Source organism: Dermacentor variabilis, chromosome 9, assembly GCF_050947875.1.
Source record: "Dermacentor variabilis isolate Ectoservices chromosome 9, ASM5094787v1, whole genome shotgun sequence".
In the NCBI taxonomy this organism is placed as follows: domain Eukaryota; kingdom Metazoa; phylum Arthropoda; class Arachnida; order Ixodida; family Ixodidae; genus Dermacentor; species Dermacentor variabilis.
Genome location: NC_134576.1, coordinates 110,417,083 through 110,436,647, shown reverse-complemented (window position 1 = coordinate 110,436,647; position 19,565 = coordinate 110,417,083). Strand labels below are relative to the sequence as shown.

The following is a 19,565-nucleotide window of genomic DNA, read 5'->3' as shown; positions in this document are numbered from 1 at the left end:
AGGTGTGACGGCTTTTACGTGTCAGTTTAATCTGTTGCTTTCTGTTTACTGCCTCCATCCGCTCCGCATGTAAGCGGCTGTTCATAACCATTCCACTTGTTCCTGATGAGGCGTTTGCGTGCTAAACGGTAGCAGTGGCTCTCCGTTCCATTCAAAAGTTAGCGCCCCCCCCCCTTTTCTTCGGTCATTGTTTCTTTTTTCTTCTACATCCGCGCAGTAGACAGAACACCGAGAAGTCTACCGCCCGTGTGTTGATCGAAAAGGAAGTAGGCGGTGACAGCTTGTCTTATTGTTCGCTTCATACTTTAGTCTACAGCAACGGTTTATCAACGGTTTAGAGTGAGAACTCAGCGACATCCAGACAGTAGGATTTCTTTTATCGAAGTATAAGGGCGAATGCGCTGCGCTATATAATTCGCTCACTCACTAAGCAATTGACATGCTGATGAACTATGACACGCGATTTTAGCATTACTTGAGCGTAAGCAAAACGTTTCATCATCGTCATCATGTATACGCTGCAGGACGGAGGTCCCAGAGAGACACGACAGAACGAGATGCAAGTTTTTGCACTGTGAACATAATGCGGTGGACCTCCCCATATGTGCACAGTGAACTCGAGGTTCATTTTCGTTTTGTATTCCTTTTCTCTTTTTTTCTTCTTTTTTTATACAAATCGATAAATATTGCGTAACTACTCAATATTCGAAAGCACTTTTTTTGTTGTGTTCGATTCGAAATATTTTGCCAATTATTCGAGTACCCCTATGCTACTGAGACTCACAGAGAGAGAGAGAGAGGCAGAGAGGTTAAGCAGAGGTAGTTCCGGTTGGCTACTCTGCAAGGGGGAAGGGTTAAGGGGGATAAAAAGAGAAAGAAAGTGGAAGGGGGAGATTTCTGTGCCGTGGTTATGAGAGAACCCCTTTCCGTACATTCGCTGTCGCCTGGGCGGCTGATTAATCGGTTCAACAGACAATAGCGAAATGGGGGTTAGGAAAGAAAAAAAGGGCGACACGGAAACAATGGGCGGGTTATCGAGCCTTTGTTGCCATCGCCGCTGTGCCCAATTCTACTCTGCCGCAATTGGGGCCCTCCCAACGCGCACCCAGTGACATGAGGGAACAAAAACCTCTCGTGGCCCATTTATGTGCGCTTCTCAATCCCGCGTTTTGCCATCACGTGGTCGACTACGGCCAGAGCGCCATTTTGTTTATTTATTTACTTATATTTAAGATAATATACGTATAACCACGCAAGGCCCAACAGGCAATGAAGCCAAGAAAAGAATCTGGGAAACTAGCTGTAGTAGTTGAAACTGAAGAGTAGAAAATAATGAAACGGAAAGATGAAAGTGGACGAAAAGATAACTTGTCGCCGGTGAGAGCAAAATATGTCAGTGCCGCTGGCTAACGCTCCTAGGGCTTGACCTAGTAAACGTGAATAGTGGACGGATTGATAGCCGTAGCCGTAGCGCAATTGGCAGTGCAATGTACGCGTAATGCGGAGGTTGTGGGTTCGTCTCCCACAGGCGACAAGTTATCTTTTCGATCCACTTTCAGTTTTCCTTCGCCCCCCCCCCCTGCATTATTTTCTACATTTCAATTTCAACTACTACAGCTAGCTTCCCTGACGCTTTCTTCATCTTCCCTGCCTGTAGGCTTTGTGTGGTCATGACTAACAAAATCGGGCCCCTCGGTTGCCCTTCTTCTCTCGTACATATATTTATGATTAATCCACTAATTTATCATTTCTTTAACTCAATTAGTGAGTACAAGTAATTTCCCCTATGCTGTCTTTGTTGTCTTTGTTTGTTGGCTTCTCATGGTTATAAAAACTTAGTGCCCTTCCACTCTGTGAAGAAGGATGACCAGCGAAGCTACATCATCATCATCATCATCATCATCATCATCATCATCATCAGCCTGGTTACGCCCACTGCAGGGCAAAGGCCTCTCCCATACTTCTCCAGCAACCCCGGTCATGTACGAATTGTGGCCATGCCATGCCTGCAAACTTCTTAATCTCATCCGCCCACCTAACTTTCTGCCGCCCCCTGCTACGCTTCCCTTCCCTTGGGATCCAGTCCGTAACCCTTAATGATCATCGGTTATCTTCCCTCCTCATTACATGTCCTGCCCATGCCCATTTCTTTTTCTTGATTTCAACTAAGATGTCATTAACGCGCGTTTGTTCCCTCACCCCAATCTGCTCTTTTCTTATCCCTTAACGTTACACCTATCACTCTTCTTTCCATAGCTCGTTGCGCCGTCCTCAATATGAGTAGAACCCTTTTCGTAAGCCTCCAGGTTTCTGCCCCGTAGGTGAGTACTGGGTGAGTACGGAACGGCCCGGTATTTCGCTATCTTCGGGATCGGCCCACTTATGAAAAATTGTTGGTACACGCGCGGACGCGGCCCTCGCCATAGATAGCTTCCCTGTAAACATCGGGGCCCTCGGTTACCTTTCTTCTCGTTCATTACCTTGCGAGGGTCCCAAATCCAGCAACACTGATGCTTTCAGGTACCAGTCGCTGTCATGCGCCCAAATAGATCACGTACTCGCGACGTCTGCGGCAGAAAGGATGTTCCACATCCGCCGCCAAGGTTTGCGAGTGGTGGCGCTGTCTAACACACCCAGGGTTAGTTCGTCAGGTTCTAGTAGTAGTGCATCAGTACCCAAGAAAGCGGATTGGAAAACGGCGCCGCGGTAGCTCAATTGGTAAGAGCACCATCGCACGCGTAATGCGAAGACGTGGGTTCGTGTCCCACCTGCGGCCAGTTGCTTTTTCATCCACTGTTATTTCCGTCAATTTATGATTTCTTTAACAAAATTAGTAAGTACAAGTTACATATATATATATATATATATATATATATATATATATATATATATATATATATATATATATATATATATATATATATATCCAGGAATGTAAATGATGGCATGATGACCGGCTTAAGGCCTATGTAGGTATATATGGCTGAGTTGAGCCATATAGGTTTACGTGCGAAGCCACATAGTTAAGTGGGGCCGCAGGCCTGATACAGCCTCGAAGGACGCCAACGTCTCGGCCGAACACGTTGCCGCATCGGGACAATTGACAGTGGCAACAACGGATGAATGGACGAGATATGAGCGGCTGCTTGCGTAATCGGATTTGTGATCGGAAAAGTGAGCGCACGAATGGAAAAGCGATAAATTATTGTGCGAGTGATTACGGTAATCCAACTCATGATGAACTGAGTCGATCTGCCTAGATGATTGTGCAGTTTTTCTTTAGTTAGTTAGTTAGTTAGTTAGTAAGTTATGCAGTTTTCTTTAGTTACTTAGTTAGTTAGTTAGTTAGTTAGTTAGTTAGTTAGTTAGTTAGTTAGTTAGTTAGTTAGTTAGTTAGTTAGTTAGTTAGTTAGTTAGTTAGTTAGTTAGTTAGTTAGTTAGTTAGTTAGTTAGTTAGTTAGTTAGAAGCGACAAGAAATGCCTGCGCATCGTCGTGCACGCAGGTGTGTCGAGCTCACCCGCTGGCAATGCTCACAGTTTCCCGCGCTGATGAAGAGGCCTCTCCATGAGAAACAAAAGCAAGAAGGCAGTAACGGCCACCGCATGAGCACCGAAACAAGAAAAGAAAGTGCCCATAAACACCGTACTTGGCAGTGAATAAGCTCTATATACTCACATGCTGCAAGGTGAAGCAGCACCACTAGGACAACACACGCGGTCGCGGCGGACGCCATCGTACGTGGTCTTGGCTGCTGCGTCCTCCTTTTTCGGGCTGAACAACGCGAGGGTGAGCGAGGCGGACGATCGGTAGCCCTATCGTCGATCGGGCTGCTGTGCCGCGAGCGAGTGTATCCGCCGAAAAAACGCCCACCACCCGTCGGCGACCGAGCGGCGAAATGAGCAACGAGTACAGCACCTTTGGACTTTATCACACTAGAAACGAGATCGAAGCCCGCAAGCCCCGCTGGTGAGATAAGCGGTAGGCATTGTTCTTGAGAGGATCGCGTCTGGAATGGCCCACCACCCGCATCATACGTTATCTCGGTTCCGTAAGGTATTTTTTTCCCCTTGCGACCTAGTTTTATCACTTAGCGTATACTGAAGAAGTAATCAGCAGCAGCAGCAGCAGCCGCCCATTTCGTGTCCCCTGTAGGACGAACACCTCTCCCAGAGACATCCGGTTATCCCTAGCTGTCTTGTGCCAGCAGACCCCATCCCCTTATGCCTGCAAGTTTCCTAGTTTCAGCACACTCTGCAGTCCTCGACTGCGCACCCCTTAATTTTGTGCACCCGTTCTGCGACTCGAGAGGCCACCGGCGTAAAACTTCACTACAGACGACATGATGCGCTCTGCACCACCTCTTTCATCATATAATCTCAGCAACTACAGAATATCCGACACGCCCATTTGCTCTGCAATTCGTACTGTCGTATTCCTGCCTGAAACCCTCGATCGAGTCACCGTGATACGTCTGTTCCACAATATAGCGAACTGGGGAAATTGGTGCGGATTCATGGTCAGGAAAGCGCGAAGGAACAAAGACGGCTGAAGAACGACTCGTTCTGCGTTCGTGTTTGTAGGATAGTGCGAAAGCCCCAAAGGCGGGACGAAGGAAAGACACAGACAGACGGGGAAAAAAACGCTTTCTTTCGTCTATTGTAGGTCTTCGAGTTACTTTCAAACGTGAATCCATGCCATCGTGCCCAATTTGCTATTCTCCGTCCTGTGTTCTTCAGTCGCTGCTGTCCCTGTGGGCCCTCCTAACCATTTGTGCATCCTCGTACACGACATCTCGGCGCTAGTTTCTGTCCTGTGATGGCAAGGGGAAGAAAAATTGTCCTGACAATGCGCTGTGAATAAGCTGTATCTCCCTGCAAATTGAATGCGGCTTCATTTCGGTTCCTGACAACTTCGGCGACGGCGTTACCATGTTTGACATGGGATGCGAATTCGATGCGCTGCGCGTTCCGTTAGCGATGGCGAAATCATTGTTTTTTTCCCGGCTCGTAATAGGTACAACCAATGAACGACTTGCTTCCATGTTTGAGCCGGTAATTCTGTCCTTTCTGTCAAAAGAACTCAACACGAATGAGAGCGCAATAAATTGGTATTTAATTACTCTGTGTTTACGGACTCCCTAGAAAAAATGCCCAAGAGATCATCCTACCAACTTGAATTTCAGTAGGGCCTGCAGTGCCTTGGAATAAAATTATGTACACTTTGGCAATTTTATTTTAACTAGCGACATAAAGTGCTAACGTTACGCGCCCAGCTTTATTTTTGTTTTTCGTTACTATACTTCTCGCGCTGATGAACCAGTATTACAGCCGAAATGTATGTTGAGTGAGAAAAAAAATAGCGCGCGCATTCTGCTTACTTTCGCTCTATTTTTTTAACTTGTACGAGGTAAACAAGTACTTGTATCTTCGATCCGTTCCCATTGTCTCCACGGCACTGCATGTACTTCGCGTTGTATGATTGGGCCCTCCCACATTCTGACGCCATGATGCGATCCCGGATTCACAACACACAGAAAAAGAAAAGTCCCGTTCGCGACGCATTAGGAAAGAACAGCGCTAACTAAGAAGATCACGAGAGGCAGAACGACACAGGTGGCGCTTGTCCTGCGTCGTTCTCCCTCTCGTAATCGTCTTAGTTGGCGCAGTTCCTTCCTAATTCAAGCATGCACCATCTAGCCCAAATGAATGTTGTCCTGAACCATGCTTCGCGACGAACCGATTTTTTCTCGCAAGAAACTATATACTGGCGCGCGCGCACACGCACGCACGCACGCACGCACGCACGCACGCACGCGCGCGCGCACACACACACACACACACACACACACACACACACACACACACACACACACACACACACACACACACACACACACACACACACACACACACACACACACACACACACACACACACACACACACACACACTAATAGACACTAATAGACAAGAACGGTAGTATCGCTGTTATAGCCGTCGCTGCTAAAATCAGCGTTGTCGTCGTCGGAGGCATTTAACAGAGACACATATGGAAGCAAAGACGATTTGTAATTCGTTTATTTAGACATTTCTTTCCTTCATCACATAAAAGCTCACAAGACATCAAGCTATAACCCTTAGGATTCTTCAGACAAGCTCTACTTATCCTAGCCTGGCCATCATGCACTGTTTATTCCCGGACGTTTTTAGCTCACAGTGTCCTAGCTGCGGGGGGGACATGCAATTTAGATCACGTGCTCTGGCACTCGTTACGAGAGGATAACAGCATCACTGAACATAAGTGGAACTCGGCCATCAGGAGCGCGGAATACCATCGTCAGCTTTGGGCTGTCCGAGCCTGCGACGCGGCGGTTAGGTTAGGCCTAATTGTCTCCACGTGGGAGCGGCCCTAAGGGGCGGCGCTTCTCGGGATCCTTTCAGTAAAGTTCTTCGTATCCGCATTCATTCACTAGTTAGAACCCAAATGTAATACCTCGCGCGCGTAGTACACGGTGTCGAAGAAGACTGTGCACCGATTTCCGTCAGCCGAGTGGCTGTTCATCGACATGGTCAAATTCCGCCATGTTGGCGTTCAGAGCCAATCAGATGGGCCGTATGTATAGAGGCCCTGCAGGCGTAGTAAGAGTTGGCAATATGGCGAATTCGACATCACGGCGGAATTCGACGTTGTCCTAATTAAACACTTGTTGTTCAAAGTTAGCGCCAAACGCGTGTGTCGTCTGCGTTCTTTCCTTTTTTTTTTTTCCTGATTCTTATGCGCTGAACCTTATGCAGCCATCACGATGTACCAACACGCCCAACGTGCCACTTCTGTCTAGTATACAGCACACCACGTGGCTTCTCGAACTGACGAGAAGTCACATTTAGAAAGAAACAGCTGTTCTAAACGGATGATTCCCGTACTCATTGTCCAAAGAACTTAATTCGCTTATTCCCCCTTCTCCCCCATCCCCCAATGTTCTCACTCTACTTTAGTGACGTTTGAGGATTAAAAGAAAACTGCGTCATATTCGCAAGAGCTTGCCCGAACTGTTCCTACCAGCCAAGTGTCTCAGCACGTGGCCAGCCGATTTGCCATTCCGCGTGGCCTACATGCCATCTCTCCCCGTGTGACCAACAGTCCCACACAATAAAGAACTCTCGTTCGAAGGTTATTGTCTATGTAGACATTCACTGCGGGCCCAAATAGGTTCGACGGGATGCCCGCTTCGGCTTTCACGATAACCCTTCTCGACGCGCACTTGTATTGGGCGCTGATAAGATTGCGTGTTACCTGTCTGAAGCAAAGAAATCGGTATTTTGCGCCAACAACACCTGTATTTTTATCTCGTTGAGTGTGACAACTTTGGCAGCGCGGACGAACTCAATGCGCTCGGCTTTGGACACTATACGCGTTGACAAGTAACGGTGTCGCGAAAAGACACCTATATCCATGTGTGACTCCTTGTATATTCTAACGCACATTGGAGGCGATTACGTAAAATAATCATGCAGGATATAAATCCCGACACCTGATGAACCGTACGGAAGTGGCTTAATCATATTATTGCCATCGGGTTTCGTGAAAATTGGCCGCATTTTAGTACACAGTTTCCAGACAGTCGGAGGGTGTATTCACCAGACGTCTAAAAGCGTCCGTGAAGTGCGTTTCCAATACTAGGAGTTGACAGGAAAATCCAAGATGGCGGCACAAACATTGAGACCCACCACGCAGTGCTACGCATTCATCTCTGTGTTTAAGCAAGAAAAAACGGTTTTTTTCTACAAGCAAACTAAAATATAAGGAGACGGTTACTTTCTCTACGTCCATAAGTGCTGCCACGCATATATGGAACGTATAACTGGTGCATTTAAGCAAAAAAAAATGTTTTCCTAGTTTGTAACGTACCCGTCGGTAATAAGAACCGACTTAAGGCATGACGCCAAGTTGGAAATGCAATATTTAAAGGAAAAGATCGATGTTTATGCATTTTACTTTGCTAGGTGTGCGATTCATTTGAGAATATTTTGCAGCAAAACTTATGTTTTTGCACTGTCTCTTTCAACAGATATGGCGAAACTTGTAAGTCTACCTAACGTCTATGAAACGGAAGCTACAGGTTTGATGTGCAACATAGAAATGCTCGAATTGTGTAGCCTTTTCTTCTTGACATTAACATTATGTTAAAAAAGCAATAAAGAGATAGAAAGACGCAGACAGAAAAATGCAAACACTGAACAGTACAGACATAACCGTACAAACACAGGACAGACAATTAGACGGACGGACAGAGCAGTACAAACACAAAACAGAACAGGACGGACGGACGGACGGACAGACCCCGAAAAGTGGTTGAGGCACTCTAATAATTCTAATCGCATTAAAAGCGTTTACAGCTTGTTTACATGTTTAAAACTTTTTTTACACTATTCTGGCTTTTTCTGCGGTAAATAAATGTCAAATTACTTCCCTTTATTGTATTTATACACTGTATTTCTTTATTTATACGAATAATACAGTATGGCGAATATTGGAGGGCGAAGGTGACCCGGGGAAGCAGAAGTTTGTCAAGAAACAATACCCGTCAGTCACTGAGTTGGCAAAGGGCAAACACAGACACCTATGTGAACCTTCCGGTTCTCAAGGTTGCTGTATCTGATGCCCTGTCATTCCAGCTTTATCAAGAAAGGCACACTTGGAATTTTGAAACCGGTTAAAATAGAACATGACCTTTAAACAGTAAAAAATTGTGCTGCGATTCACCGGCTGCTCAATGTGAAGGCCTCCTGATACAGTATTGATACTTCAAAAAAAAAAAACTAGAAAAATATATATGAGCGAACCCATGGGCTAAAATAGACATGGGCAAAATAAAACAAAACAAAAACAAGAATCAGGAGGAGACAAGCTACGACTTTGGTGAATTTTTGCTCTTCTGAATGTTTTTCGGGAGCGCTGCAGGTGTTTCGATTCTGTTAATTTTCTCAACACTCCTTTTTTTTTCACAGTTCTTTCACACGCCAACAAGCACAACCACTTTTTCTAATAAAAATTTTTCAATTATATTTTGCACATTTAATTTTTTGGATAGTTGGCTATGCAATGAACCACTAAAAATAAAATCGCACTGCGACTTTGGATATGGCTCTATTTTATGGCAACTCATTATTAACAAGACATGCCTATCAGAAGAGCATATTTTTTGGTTGTGTCATTATTGTGTTCTCAGGACTGCTCACATCTCCTTAGTGTTGGCTCATTAAGCAGATCAATGTCTCTCCTATGCAAATGCCAAAAATTGGTTTGTTATGGCGAGCTAAATTTAAGTTACGAGTGCTAGCGTAACATCCAAATCCATTAGCAATTTTAAATTAAATAGTTACCAGGAGTTTTTAAACTTTATATAGCACGTCAGGTTGCCTAGAAATCTGTATTCTCCAAAAAAGTTTTTCTAACTTGACGTAACAGTTCTGCGGAAACCCGCAAGGTAGAGAGAAGTAATTAATAAAGGGAAAATGAGACATCTACCCAATCGTAGCGATTGCTACAAAGGAAACCCATGCGGGTTCCTCGAAATAAGAATCCTCGCAGTTGAAGAAAAATTAGGCGTCCAGAATCCATACCGGAACCCCTGCGCCCTGCTTCGCTTGCGCGCGTCTTGAATGGGTGGAACCAATGTTTTGAGCCCATCAGAAATAAGAAGATAGCGAATTCGATAACATGGCGGACGTTGATGTGCCCAGAACCCAGTCCTGAATCCCTCTTGCCTGCATCGCTTGCACACATCTTTAACCGGTGCCACTAAATTAGGAAGTAATTTGTTTGTGGGGGCGCTCGAGAAATTCAGGCTTCATGCTTCAATTACCGAGTTCAAAGCTATGTCAATCAAAAAGTTGAGAGTAAACTAACGAGCAAACAAAAAAGCCGGCATATCCCACGCCCTGTGGGAATCGATGTTATGCGAAGTAGTGTGCGGGGACCCTACCAAATTTAATGAGACGGCCATGAGAGCACCAAGATGTAGGCGGCTGTTTCACGACCTACATGACACGTATGTGATGACATTCGTGTCATGACCTATCATTTATGGTCGTCATACACTCTTGTTATACTATGCCAATTTTGGTACACACCAAGACGTAAGCGGCTGATTCATGGCCTACACGAGATGTGTGTCATGACCTATCATTTATGTTCCTCATACACTCTTTTCATACTATGCCAGTTTTGGTACCTACCAAGTTAACGTAGCGACCATGAGAGCACCAAGACGTAGGCGGCTGTTTTATGACCCACATGACACAGATGTCGTGATATTCCTGCCATGGCCGATCACTTATGTTCGTCATACACTCTTGTCATACTACACCAATTTTGGTACATACCAAGTTGACGAAACGACCATGAGAGCACCACGACGCATACGGTTAGACAGATACTGTCAAAGCGGCAAACGTTCGCCAAGAAATGCTTCGCATTTAAAAGAAAGTAAGGAAATGAGACAAAATGTTTGTGCCATGAAGCACTAGCTCCATCGCCCGATATACAGGCGCCAATGTTCGGTAGTTAAAATTATGCAGTGATTGATGTCATGAACATCGTGAAACAATGACGACCACTTAGTTGTGCCGAGAGACTATGTTGGAAGCACTTGTATCCAAATAACACTGGAGAAAAAATTTTGAGATTTCCACGAAAGTATTTTGAAAAACAATCCGACCTTTCTTTTTAGAGTGCGGCCCTTCCTGCGGCGTGCGTCGGCCTCGGCGTAACCGAACCGAGCGAACAAGCACAATAGCGTAAGATGAAAGAGCGAACGCGGAGAGGGAGACGAAAGACGCGAGCCGCGAACGGCAGAGACCAATGAGAGCGGCCCCTTCAGCGACGTGCGCGCTGGATATTGATGTCATGCGGCCCCGCCCAACCGCTCGGTACGTACTCGTATCTGGGCTCAGCCGGACCGCTCGTTTCGTACTATCGCCTGTTCGCGTCAGCTGTCCCTCTCTTTTTTGGTTTACTTGGTTTGGTCTCGTTCGCACTTGTTTCGATTGTCGTGTTTTGAGATTTTTTTTAACCGAAGTTCTTTGAGCAATTAAATTCTGCGGTCTTGCATGCCAGGCGTGCTCCCCACCCACCCTTCCCACCTTATGGCTATGCGCCTGCAGTTCTGCCACTTACCGTGTATTTTCTTTGCGCTACTACCAATTTTGTCAACAGCACGAAATTTTTTTTTACAATTCAAGAGTTGTCATTTGACTGGTCTTCGTATCAAGATGTCCTAACGCACGCACCTCTTGGGTAGCGAAACTGATTCGTAGAAACAAGTATTGCGGTAAATTATTTAGGGCACACTGGCGTTCGCCAATATTTTTTTCTACGTGGTTTAAAGTGTTTGGACCTTCAGTTGACACAAAGAAAAAAAACTGACAAGTAGGAACTATTTAGAGCGAGAGTTCTGCTGTGCAGTTACAAAACAACCGATCGATACGTGGACCGTCCGATTGCTTCTTTCATTTGTCCTTGTGTGTAATTTTCATTACCTTCGGCGTGGCCAATCCCCTTCACGGGCACGACCCATGTTTTGAGACCTCAACTTCATACGAGCTAAGAAAAAAAAAACAGCCGATAGTCCACAACAAAACAAATGGCACGTACTTTTCGATTTGATCGCTTCCGGGCATCGACGACTAAATGGAGCAGCGGTGCGGCTGTCCGCCAGAATTTCTAAAGCAACAGGCAGACCCGGCGTCCGCACCCACTCTAAGATACGCTAGCATGCCATAAACAGGAGCGTTCGTCCAATCCGATTGTCTGCAGAAATACGTTGAGCCACGCCTAGCAATATATGGCGTCCGCGACCTCATTCTTTGTTCGCAGGACACTAGGTCCCACGCAGTCCACGCCGCACAACGCGACGCGCACGAAAACACGCATTGAAATCGTGCAAGCTGGTGAAATACTGTAGTCGTTTCGTGCTGTTGCCGCGCTGAGCAACGTTGCCGGTCTTTTGAGCTCTTCAAACTGAAAACGCCATTATGTCAACACCGTAGTATACAGGGCAATCATTTTTCACATTTTTCGGAATTTTTTTCTAAATAGCCCCAGATAGCACAATTCTACTCCATGAGAAGAATTATTCACAGCGGCGGACATTACCTGCACGAGAACCCGAAACACCTGTTCAACTAATTAACAAAAACTATCTCAAATCGCGACAATCAAAACAAGCGCGAATGAGACACAAACCAAGCAAACCAAACAAGCGCGAGCGAGAGCTGACGCGAGCAGACGATAGTACGAAACGAGCGGTCCGGCTGAGGCCAGATACGAGTACGCAACGAGCGGTCGGGCGGGTCCGCATGACACCACCGGCTTCCCGCGCACGTCACTGAAGGGACCGCTCTCATTGGTCTCCGCCGATCGCGGCTCGGGTCCTTCGTATCTAGATGCGCGCTCGCTCTTTCATCCTTCCCTGTTGTGCTCGCTCGATCGGTTATGCCGACGCTCACCGCAGGAGCGGGCGCCTAAGAGCTCCGCTCTAAAAACGGCCTTTTCTGAATTAATTTGCGGCACATATTGTAATTTTTCAAATTGCTGTGCCGGCGAGTTTGTAAGGCGTATCCACTTGGAATGAATTTCCAGAATGACGCCAGTTTGGAAATATGCGCTATCAAACTCGTCGTAAAAATGCACTGTTGTTCCACTTTAACAAAGACGCTCTTCTATGCATTGAAGCACAAAAGTAACTGGAACCAAGCACGTACCCAGGATTTTTTTTTTCGCTGGGGCCCCAACCCAAAGTAACGTTTCTGTGCGGATGGGGGGAGGAGGAGGGTACCTTTACTAGTGTAAATGTGAATAACGCCCGCCGTTCGCTATAAAAGCGCGTAAACCCGCAAAAGAGAAAAGAAATAAGGTGTATTTCACAGCTATACGCCTGTGAGATAGACCTCTCATTTGCTTGACAAACAAGGAACCACATCAAATGGACTCGCGCAGGAAGGAAGCGCAGGAAGAACACGGTCAAGAACAAGTAAACCAGCGAAAGTGTAAAATAAAGGTTTCTAGTAGCGTTTTTTTTTAATTAGCTGAGAAATACAGAGAAATATATATTTGCGGAACAATCACACTCCTTTTGGATCCTTCGTTTATTGCTCTACCAAGTTGAGTGCCAAAACTGACTCGTATTGTTATTTGGGAAGTTGCGTAACGTTGCATGGCTGCCAGTCCCGTACAACCGCGTAGAGCGCAGGTCACTGCGGTTCTAGACGTACTGCGCCCACCGCGGAAGGTTAGAAAAACTCCCACATAAGCATAGCAGAGAAGTGGCTACGTCAGGCGGTTAGACTGATAACAGTAGAAGCGTCATTCAAAACACACGGAATCCTTCTCCACTTGTGGCGGTGTTTTCTCTACTTCGCTTTTAAATAAAAAGATGTTGATCCATAAATAGTTTCACAAGCAAAGGTTAAATTTGTTAATTTTCGTTTTTCGTTCCTGTTTGGCTGTATCCCGGCCACGGCGGCCGCATTTCGATGGGGGCGAAATGCGAAAACACCTGTGTGCTTAGATTTAGGTGCACGTTAAAGAACCCCAGGTGGTCGAAATTTCCGGAGTCCTCCACTACGGCGTGCCTCATAATCAGAAAGTGGTTTTGGCACGTAAAACCCCAAATATTATTATTATTATTATTATTATGTTTGGCTGTTGCTTCGGCTCTCTCCCTTAGTAGATCGCTTAATTTGTCAACTCCTTGCGACTCTTTCTTCCAGTTGCCAACTTGCATGAAAAGTGCTGTACAATTAAGGAAAACCCAGACGAGGTGATAAGTGACATTCATATTCCTTATGGGTTTAACGGTTATTGCAGGGTTTGATCATGGACGCTGTTTCGCGTGATCCTATTTTGCACCTTATCTAACCGATATCGCGGGTATATGGTTCCGAGGATATGCCAGCGTCGCGGCGAGCCGTCACTCGAGGAAATAATGAAGCAAATGGAAAAGATTATTTATTTATTTGTTTGTCTATTTATTTATTTAAATACCTTCAGGGCCCGTGGGCATTACAGAAGGGAGTGGAATGCACGAAAAACAAATGTATTACCACAGAAATGCGGCAATACAGAAAACAAAAACAACATTTAACTATGTTGCAGCAAAATGCAGATTACTGAAAATAAACAATAACTTCAATAGCAGATTTAAACAAGCCAGTGTCTGTAATTACGGCAATTGAGGTGGGCAGGCGGTTCCAATCGTTACTTGTCTTAGGAATGAATGAGTAAAAGTATGAGTTAGTTCGAGAAAACGGGACGCCTACTTTATGAAGGTGATCTCTACGGGATGAAATGTACTCTGGCTCAGACGGAAGGACTTATTTAATATGGCGATGATGATAAATTTTGTGACAGAGTGATAACCGAGACACTTTCCTTCGTAAGAAAAGAAGAGAAAGGTTAAAAGTAGCTTTCATGGTGGACACACTATAGAAAGACGAGAGTAGTTGTGAAGTATGAATCTTGCGCTGCGATTTTGCACCGATACCAAAGTTTGAATGAGACACTCAAGACCGGGATCCCACACCGAGCATGCATATTCCAGTTTTGGGCGTACGTGCGATTTATAGAGTAAAAGTTTTAATGAGGATGGTGCCATAGAGAAATTGCGCCTTAAAGGGACACTAAAGGTTACCAGAAACTCAAGTTAAAGTGGTAGAGCAATGTTCTAGAACGTCTAAGGCGTCAATATAATCGCGAACAGAGCTTTAGTAACCGAGAAATTGAGGTAAATGCATGACACGATTTGAGACCCCCCAGCGACATTCCGGTACTAGCCCGATGACGAAAGGACTCCTCATAATTTGTGTTACTAATACTCAACTACTCGTATTAAAAATATCATTTCATTCGATTGTAAGACGGAAAAAAAATGCTACTTGTCTACGTCTATTCGATTCTAAGAAAAAATAACATTTTGACGTTACCCTTCAGTAATATGGGTGTTCGAAAAGTTTCGTTTTCGCTCGACTCTGCGCGCTCGACTCTGCGCCGCGCACGCTTTGGAGTTTCAGTAGTTTGCAATTTCAGTAAACATGCAATTGAAATTATTGGCAACGCAACTGGCGTTGTATCGGGCCGCAACTTGTCCCACTATAATACAGACCAGCTGACTACGAACTGAATCCCTTTCATGGTCCCTCGATCAGACTAAACAAAGAAGGTTGAACAAACGAAGCAACAGCGACGCGCGTGACCGTTGAAATAGATGGTGACAACTGAACGCATCTCGAGCTAATGCGCGGCCACCGAATCGATGAGAAAACTGGCCTTCACACCCCAAGGGGGATGCCGATAACTACCGCCATCCACCAGGAGTGAAAGAGGCAGCACAATGTTGACCGCCGATTAGCTGTCAAGTCTCAAGCTTGATTTGGCGGCGCTTTAGGAATGTGTGTGAGGAGTTGTGGCGCGGGTAGGGGGGCTAGGGTACGTGCCTGACTGGAGCGCTCCTGTACTTCGTCCCACACTTTGGGAAATAACATCTCGTAGCTGGTGTCATCCTGGAAATTCATTCCAAGTGGATGCGTCCTGCAAGCTCAACGGCTACAATCAGGAAACTGCAATATGGACTGTAAGGTAATTTATGACGTCAAGCAGCGAATTTTCGGTAAACGGATACGTGTTTCAATTTCTCGTGTAAGTATAATGTCCACCTCTTAGATGAATCGAGTTCAAGGAAAATAATTATGGTATCTGCCAAAGGCGATTTGTAAATATTCCATAAAGCTTAAAAATGTTCCCCTCATATATGCCTGCCATTCTACGAAGTAACATACCAGAGTATTACAGTACATTACATTTTGGTTGTGAACGATTTAACAGTGCATATGTACCCTCAGATACTGCGATTTGTCCCAGTGGTGTAGCCAGTGGGGGCACACTGCACGTATCCTCACCCCGTAATGTTTGTTATAGTGAAACCTCGATACAACGAACTTCAATATAACAAAATTCTCAATACAAAGAAGTATTTTATTTTTTATAACCTCTTGTCCACGGAACACCATTTATTTAGAACCTGAATGAAGTGTTTGTATGCCATTTATACATGACGAAACTTCACTTCCGCACCAAAGGAATGCCGAGACGATCAATGGAAACTTCCGCAAACGCAGAAGGTCAAATGATTAGAGACTTTTACCCTGTCCGCTATTCCGGTAAACGGGAGCGGTTTGGGCGGATTACCGGATTTGCGGGGGCGTAGCTAGATCGCCGCAGCCGCCTGGTAGCGTAGAGTCCAACCAGACAAGCGCAGAGCTAAAACTGCAGTAACCCACTATATCCTGCTTCGATAGTGGTCCAAATTTTTGGCAGCGGCGTAATTGTGAACACGATTACGCCACTGTCGAATATTTAAAGCAAAATATAGTAATTAGCTCTGTGTTTGTGTGGTTGAGCTTTGCACCACCAGCTGGCGCCACCAATCTGGCCGCTCACGTTTACGCCCCCGCTATACCGGCAAACCGCCCGCACTTGCCGGAATACGGGACACGCGGTCTCTAGTGAAACACAAGCGGCTGCTTGCAAACGCACCTCTCAAATCGCGCGCCGCGCGACCATAGCGACCGCCGAAGTGGAGCCGCTTCATGTTCCGCACAAAGTCCAAGTGCGATGAGATCCTATCGCGCCCCGCGCATTGTGTGATAGTGATGACAGTGATTTAAAGAAAGGATAGACGCTCGATTCTGCAACCCGTGAGGAGCCGCATTGTGCGCTTTAGGTGAAAGCGTGCGAGGGTGGGAAAGAGGGTGGCATCACGAATGCCGCTTTCACGTGCGAGCAAAGCGAAAGAGGGGGAGGGGAGCCAGCTCGCGGCAACGCGATCAAGCGCGCGCGATGGGGCGTAGTGGGGGGCAACTTGGCACGCGTCTCGGCCGTGGCTGCGTATGGCTGTAAAAGCGCGGCTGAGCGCATACGCAGCCGCACCACCCTGCTTTAGAGGAAATCTGCCGCGTGTGCAAAGTGCGCGTGCCGTGACGGTGTAGCACCATGTAAGCTGTCTTACCGCGCGTTCAGTATTGGGGGTTGCGTAAACTCGAGTTTCGGCGACCCATTGGAGCGAGAGGCCGACGAAGCTCCCGATAGCGTCGTCCCAGTGCGGGCGATGCTATCAGCCGCGGGGGCGGAGTGCACGCGAAAGCATGGCTGGCTTCGCTTAATTCGTAGCGCCGAGATATCGTCGACGCACGTGGCATGAAACAGTGTCATTCGTCGCCGACTGGCAAATTTATCAAAATGAATTGTCTCCTTCGAATTTGCGTTTTTTCGATCACCCGATAACTTGCAAAATTCTGCGGCCCCTTTCCGCGTAAGAAAAATCGATCGGCGGCTGTACTTATTTGTATAAATGGTCTAATTTCAATACAACGAAATTTCAATTTTGCCGACTTCGTTATATCGAGGTTTAACTGTGTATACGTCCAGGCACGGATCCAGGTTCTTTCAAGCGGGGGGGGGGGGAGGGGGAGGGTGAACTTAAGATGGCGATTGATGATGATAATAAAGATGTTTTTACGTGCTGGCAGGTTCTCTTCAACATTCATTAAACCTTTCTTGTCTATCAAAAGCTAAAGAACGGTAACAGCTAGGAAGAATGACTTGAGTTTGCCCCATGCCGTACACTGGCAGTGTGCACACAAAAATTTTATAAAGGCGGATGGGGGTAAGGACATCCGGATATTCCCCATGGATCTGCACATGGTCATATACATGGATAGGTATTCTAAATCTATTTATATTTACAAATAGTGACTATGTGATCTGAACAGTCGCTAAAATAAAGAAACACATTCTATTCAATTCATTATCCTAAAGTTCCAAATATTTGCACACTAATACTGATACGCCTAGCACTAATAAGCCGAGCACACACACAGAGGTGACACCACAAAGCCACACATAGTCGAGAGCCTTCTGCCCATTGTGTGTTAAAATATTCAAAGTAGAAAGTGATGATGAAGATGCATGAACAGACACCATAGCATCGACGATGTATACTCAGTGCAAAGTTCCAATTAAGGCATCTTCTCAAACGCCAATGCAATTTGTTCTTATAAAGATCTATAACTACACGCTTGACAATTCACTGCCAGGATGTCAGAGGTCTGCGGGAGCTGGTCCAACCTTCTAGCACCCACTCTTTTTCACATCTGTAGAAACTCTCATCTCAGCAGCAGTGGCACATTTGTTATTTTGTAACATCAATCGTTAACTTACCATTACGGTCCCTTTATTTCAACTTCAATCTGTGCCTCTCTAATTTATGCTGTCTCGGTTGTGTTGCCGAGATCCCAATTTCACACATGCCTGGTTTTAGCATGCCCTCCCAGAAGCGTCGTTCAAGACTTGCAGCACAAAAAACACATTGAATGTAGATACTTGCATATACGAATGCCTCATCCACTCGATGCACATTTCTTGTTTGCATAGCACGATATGCCATTCAGGGCCTCATGAAGAAGGCAAGATGGCGAGTGTTTGGCATGTGTTCAAGAGTTGTGTAACATTTCAATTCGCACATGCCACATTCCTGAGAGCATTCAAAGCAGCAGCACTGGTCACGGCAGTGGCACACCTTTCGAAGGATGGCTGCATTGTGCCGTCACAAAGGCAAGCAGTACAATATTTCAGCATTGCCGGGTTCCAAGGCATGGGTAGGATCGCAATTGATGCAGAAGCAAAAGGTGACGACACCCACATAAAGCCATGGCTAGTTGTCAGAAACACTATTCCCAATGTGGAGCCATTCTTTGCCTATTTCCGTGCACTTTCTGACAACTGCTGAGCACCATCTGGCTCTGTACTGCCACAGCAGGCCACAAGTGACACCGCCTGGCATGGAGCGCTCCCACGCTTGTCCGCTGAATGCAGAGGCGGAAACGACTCATAAGAAATGCCATGTCGCAATGAGCAAGAGAGATGCTGTGAAGAAAAGCACGCAGTGAAAGCATCGACCAGGGGTAATATAATACTATTCTAAACATTCTCGAATTCCGCTTTACTGTTGCATTCACCATCTCATCAGCTCCAATTAGCCTAGCAGGCAGCTACAACCTTCACGACGATATGATGTAATTCGAGTATGTCAAGAAGAGCACACTGGGACAGAAGCACGAGCTAGGCGGGCGGGGCTTTGACGAGTGGCGATGTCAGCAGGGGACCGAGAAATGAAACGTCGATGAACGACTGCACCAAAACAAGAACCGCGTTACACGGAGTCCGCGGAAAAGTGTGACGTTAAATGTGAAAAGTGGTTTCTTCACACAATGTGAAGCAGACGTGGCGGTATTTTTATTGTTTTGGGGGGGGGGGGGCATGAAGCAAAAGTTGTATCAAAGGGGGGAAATAACAAGATGTATTAAAAAAGGCCTACAGCAGCACCACATGTCTTTTTTTTAATTTGGCAAAGTATGCAGAACTGACAGTCAAGCCTAGACTACTTGGTAAGTGCACTCTAAATGCAACAAGCATTGCAGAGCGTAAAAAGGTTGTAAGGGAGTACCGC

At 46.0% G+C, this 19,565-nt stretch overlaps 1 protein-coding gene and 1 non-coding gene across 2 annotated transcripts in view; one reads left to right on the top strand and one right to left on the bottom strand.

Annotated features, from left to right (window-relative positions):
• LOC142557292 (uncharacterized) overlaps positions 1-3,905 on the bottom strand; it is a 37,492-nt gene extending 33,587 nt beyond the window's left edge. The window contains exon 1 of the mRNA XM_075669016.1: positions 3,677-3,905. Coding sequence (XP_075525131.1) covers positions 3,677-3,734 — 58 coding nt within the window. The 5' untranslated portion in view covers positions 3,735-3,905. The remainder of the gene's footprint in view (positions 1-3,676) is intronic.
• TRNAT-CGU (transfer RNA threonine (anticodon CGU)) lies at positions 2,701-2,776 on the top strand. The gene has a single exon. It is a non-coding gene; the product is annotated as a tRNA-Thr (tRNA).
• Positions 3,906-19,565: the final 15,660 nt, after the last annotated feature.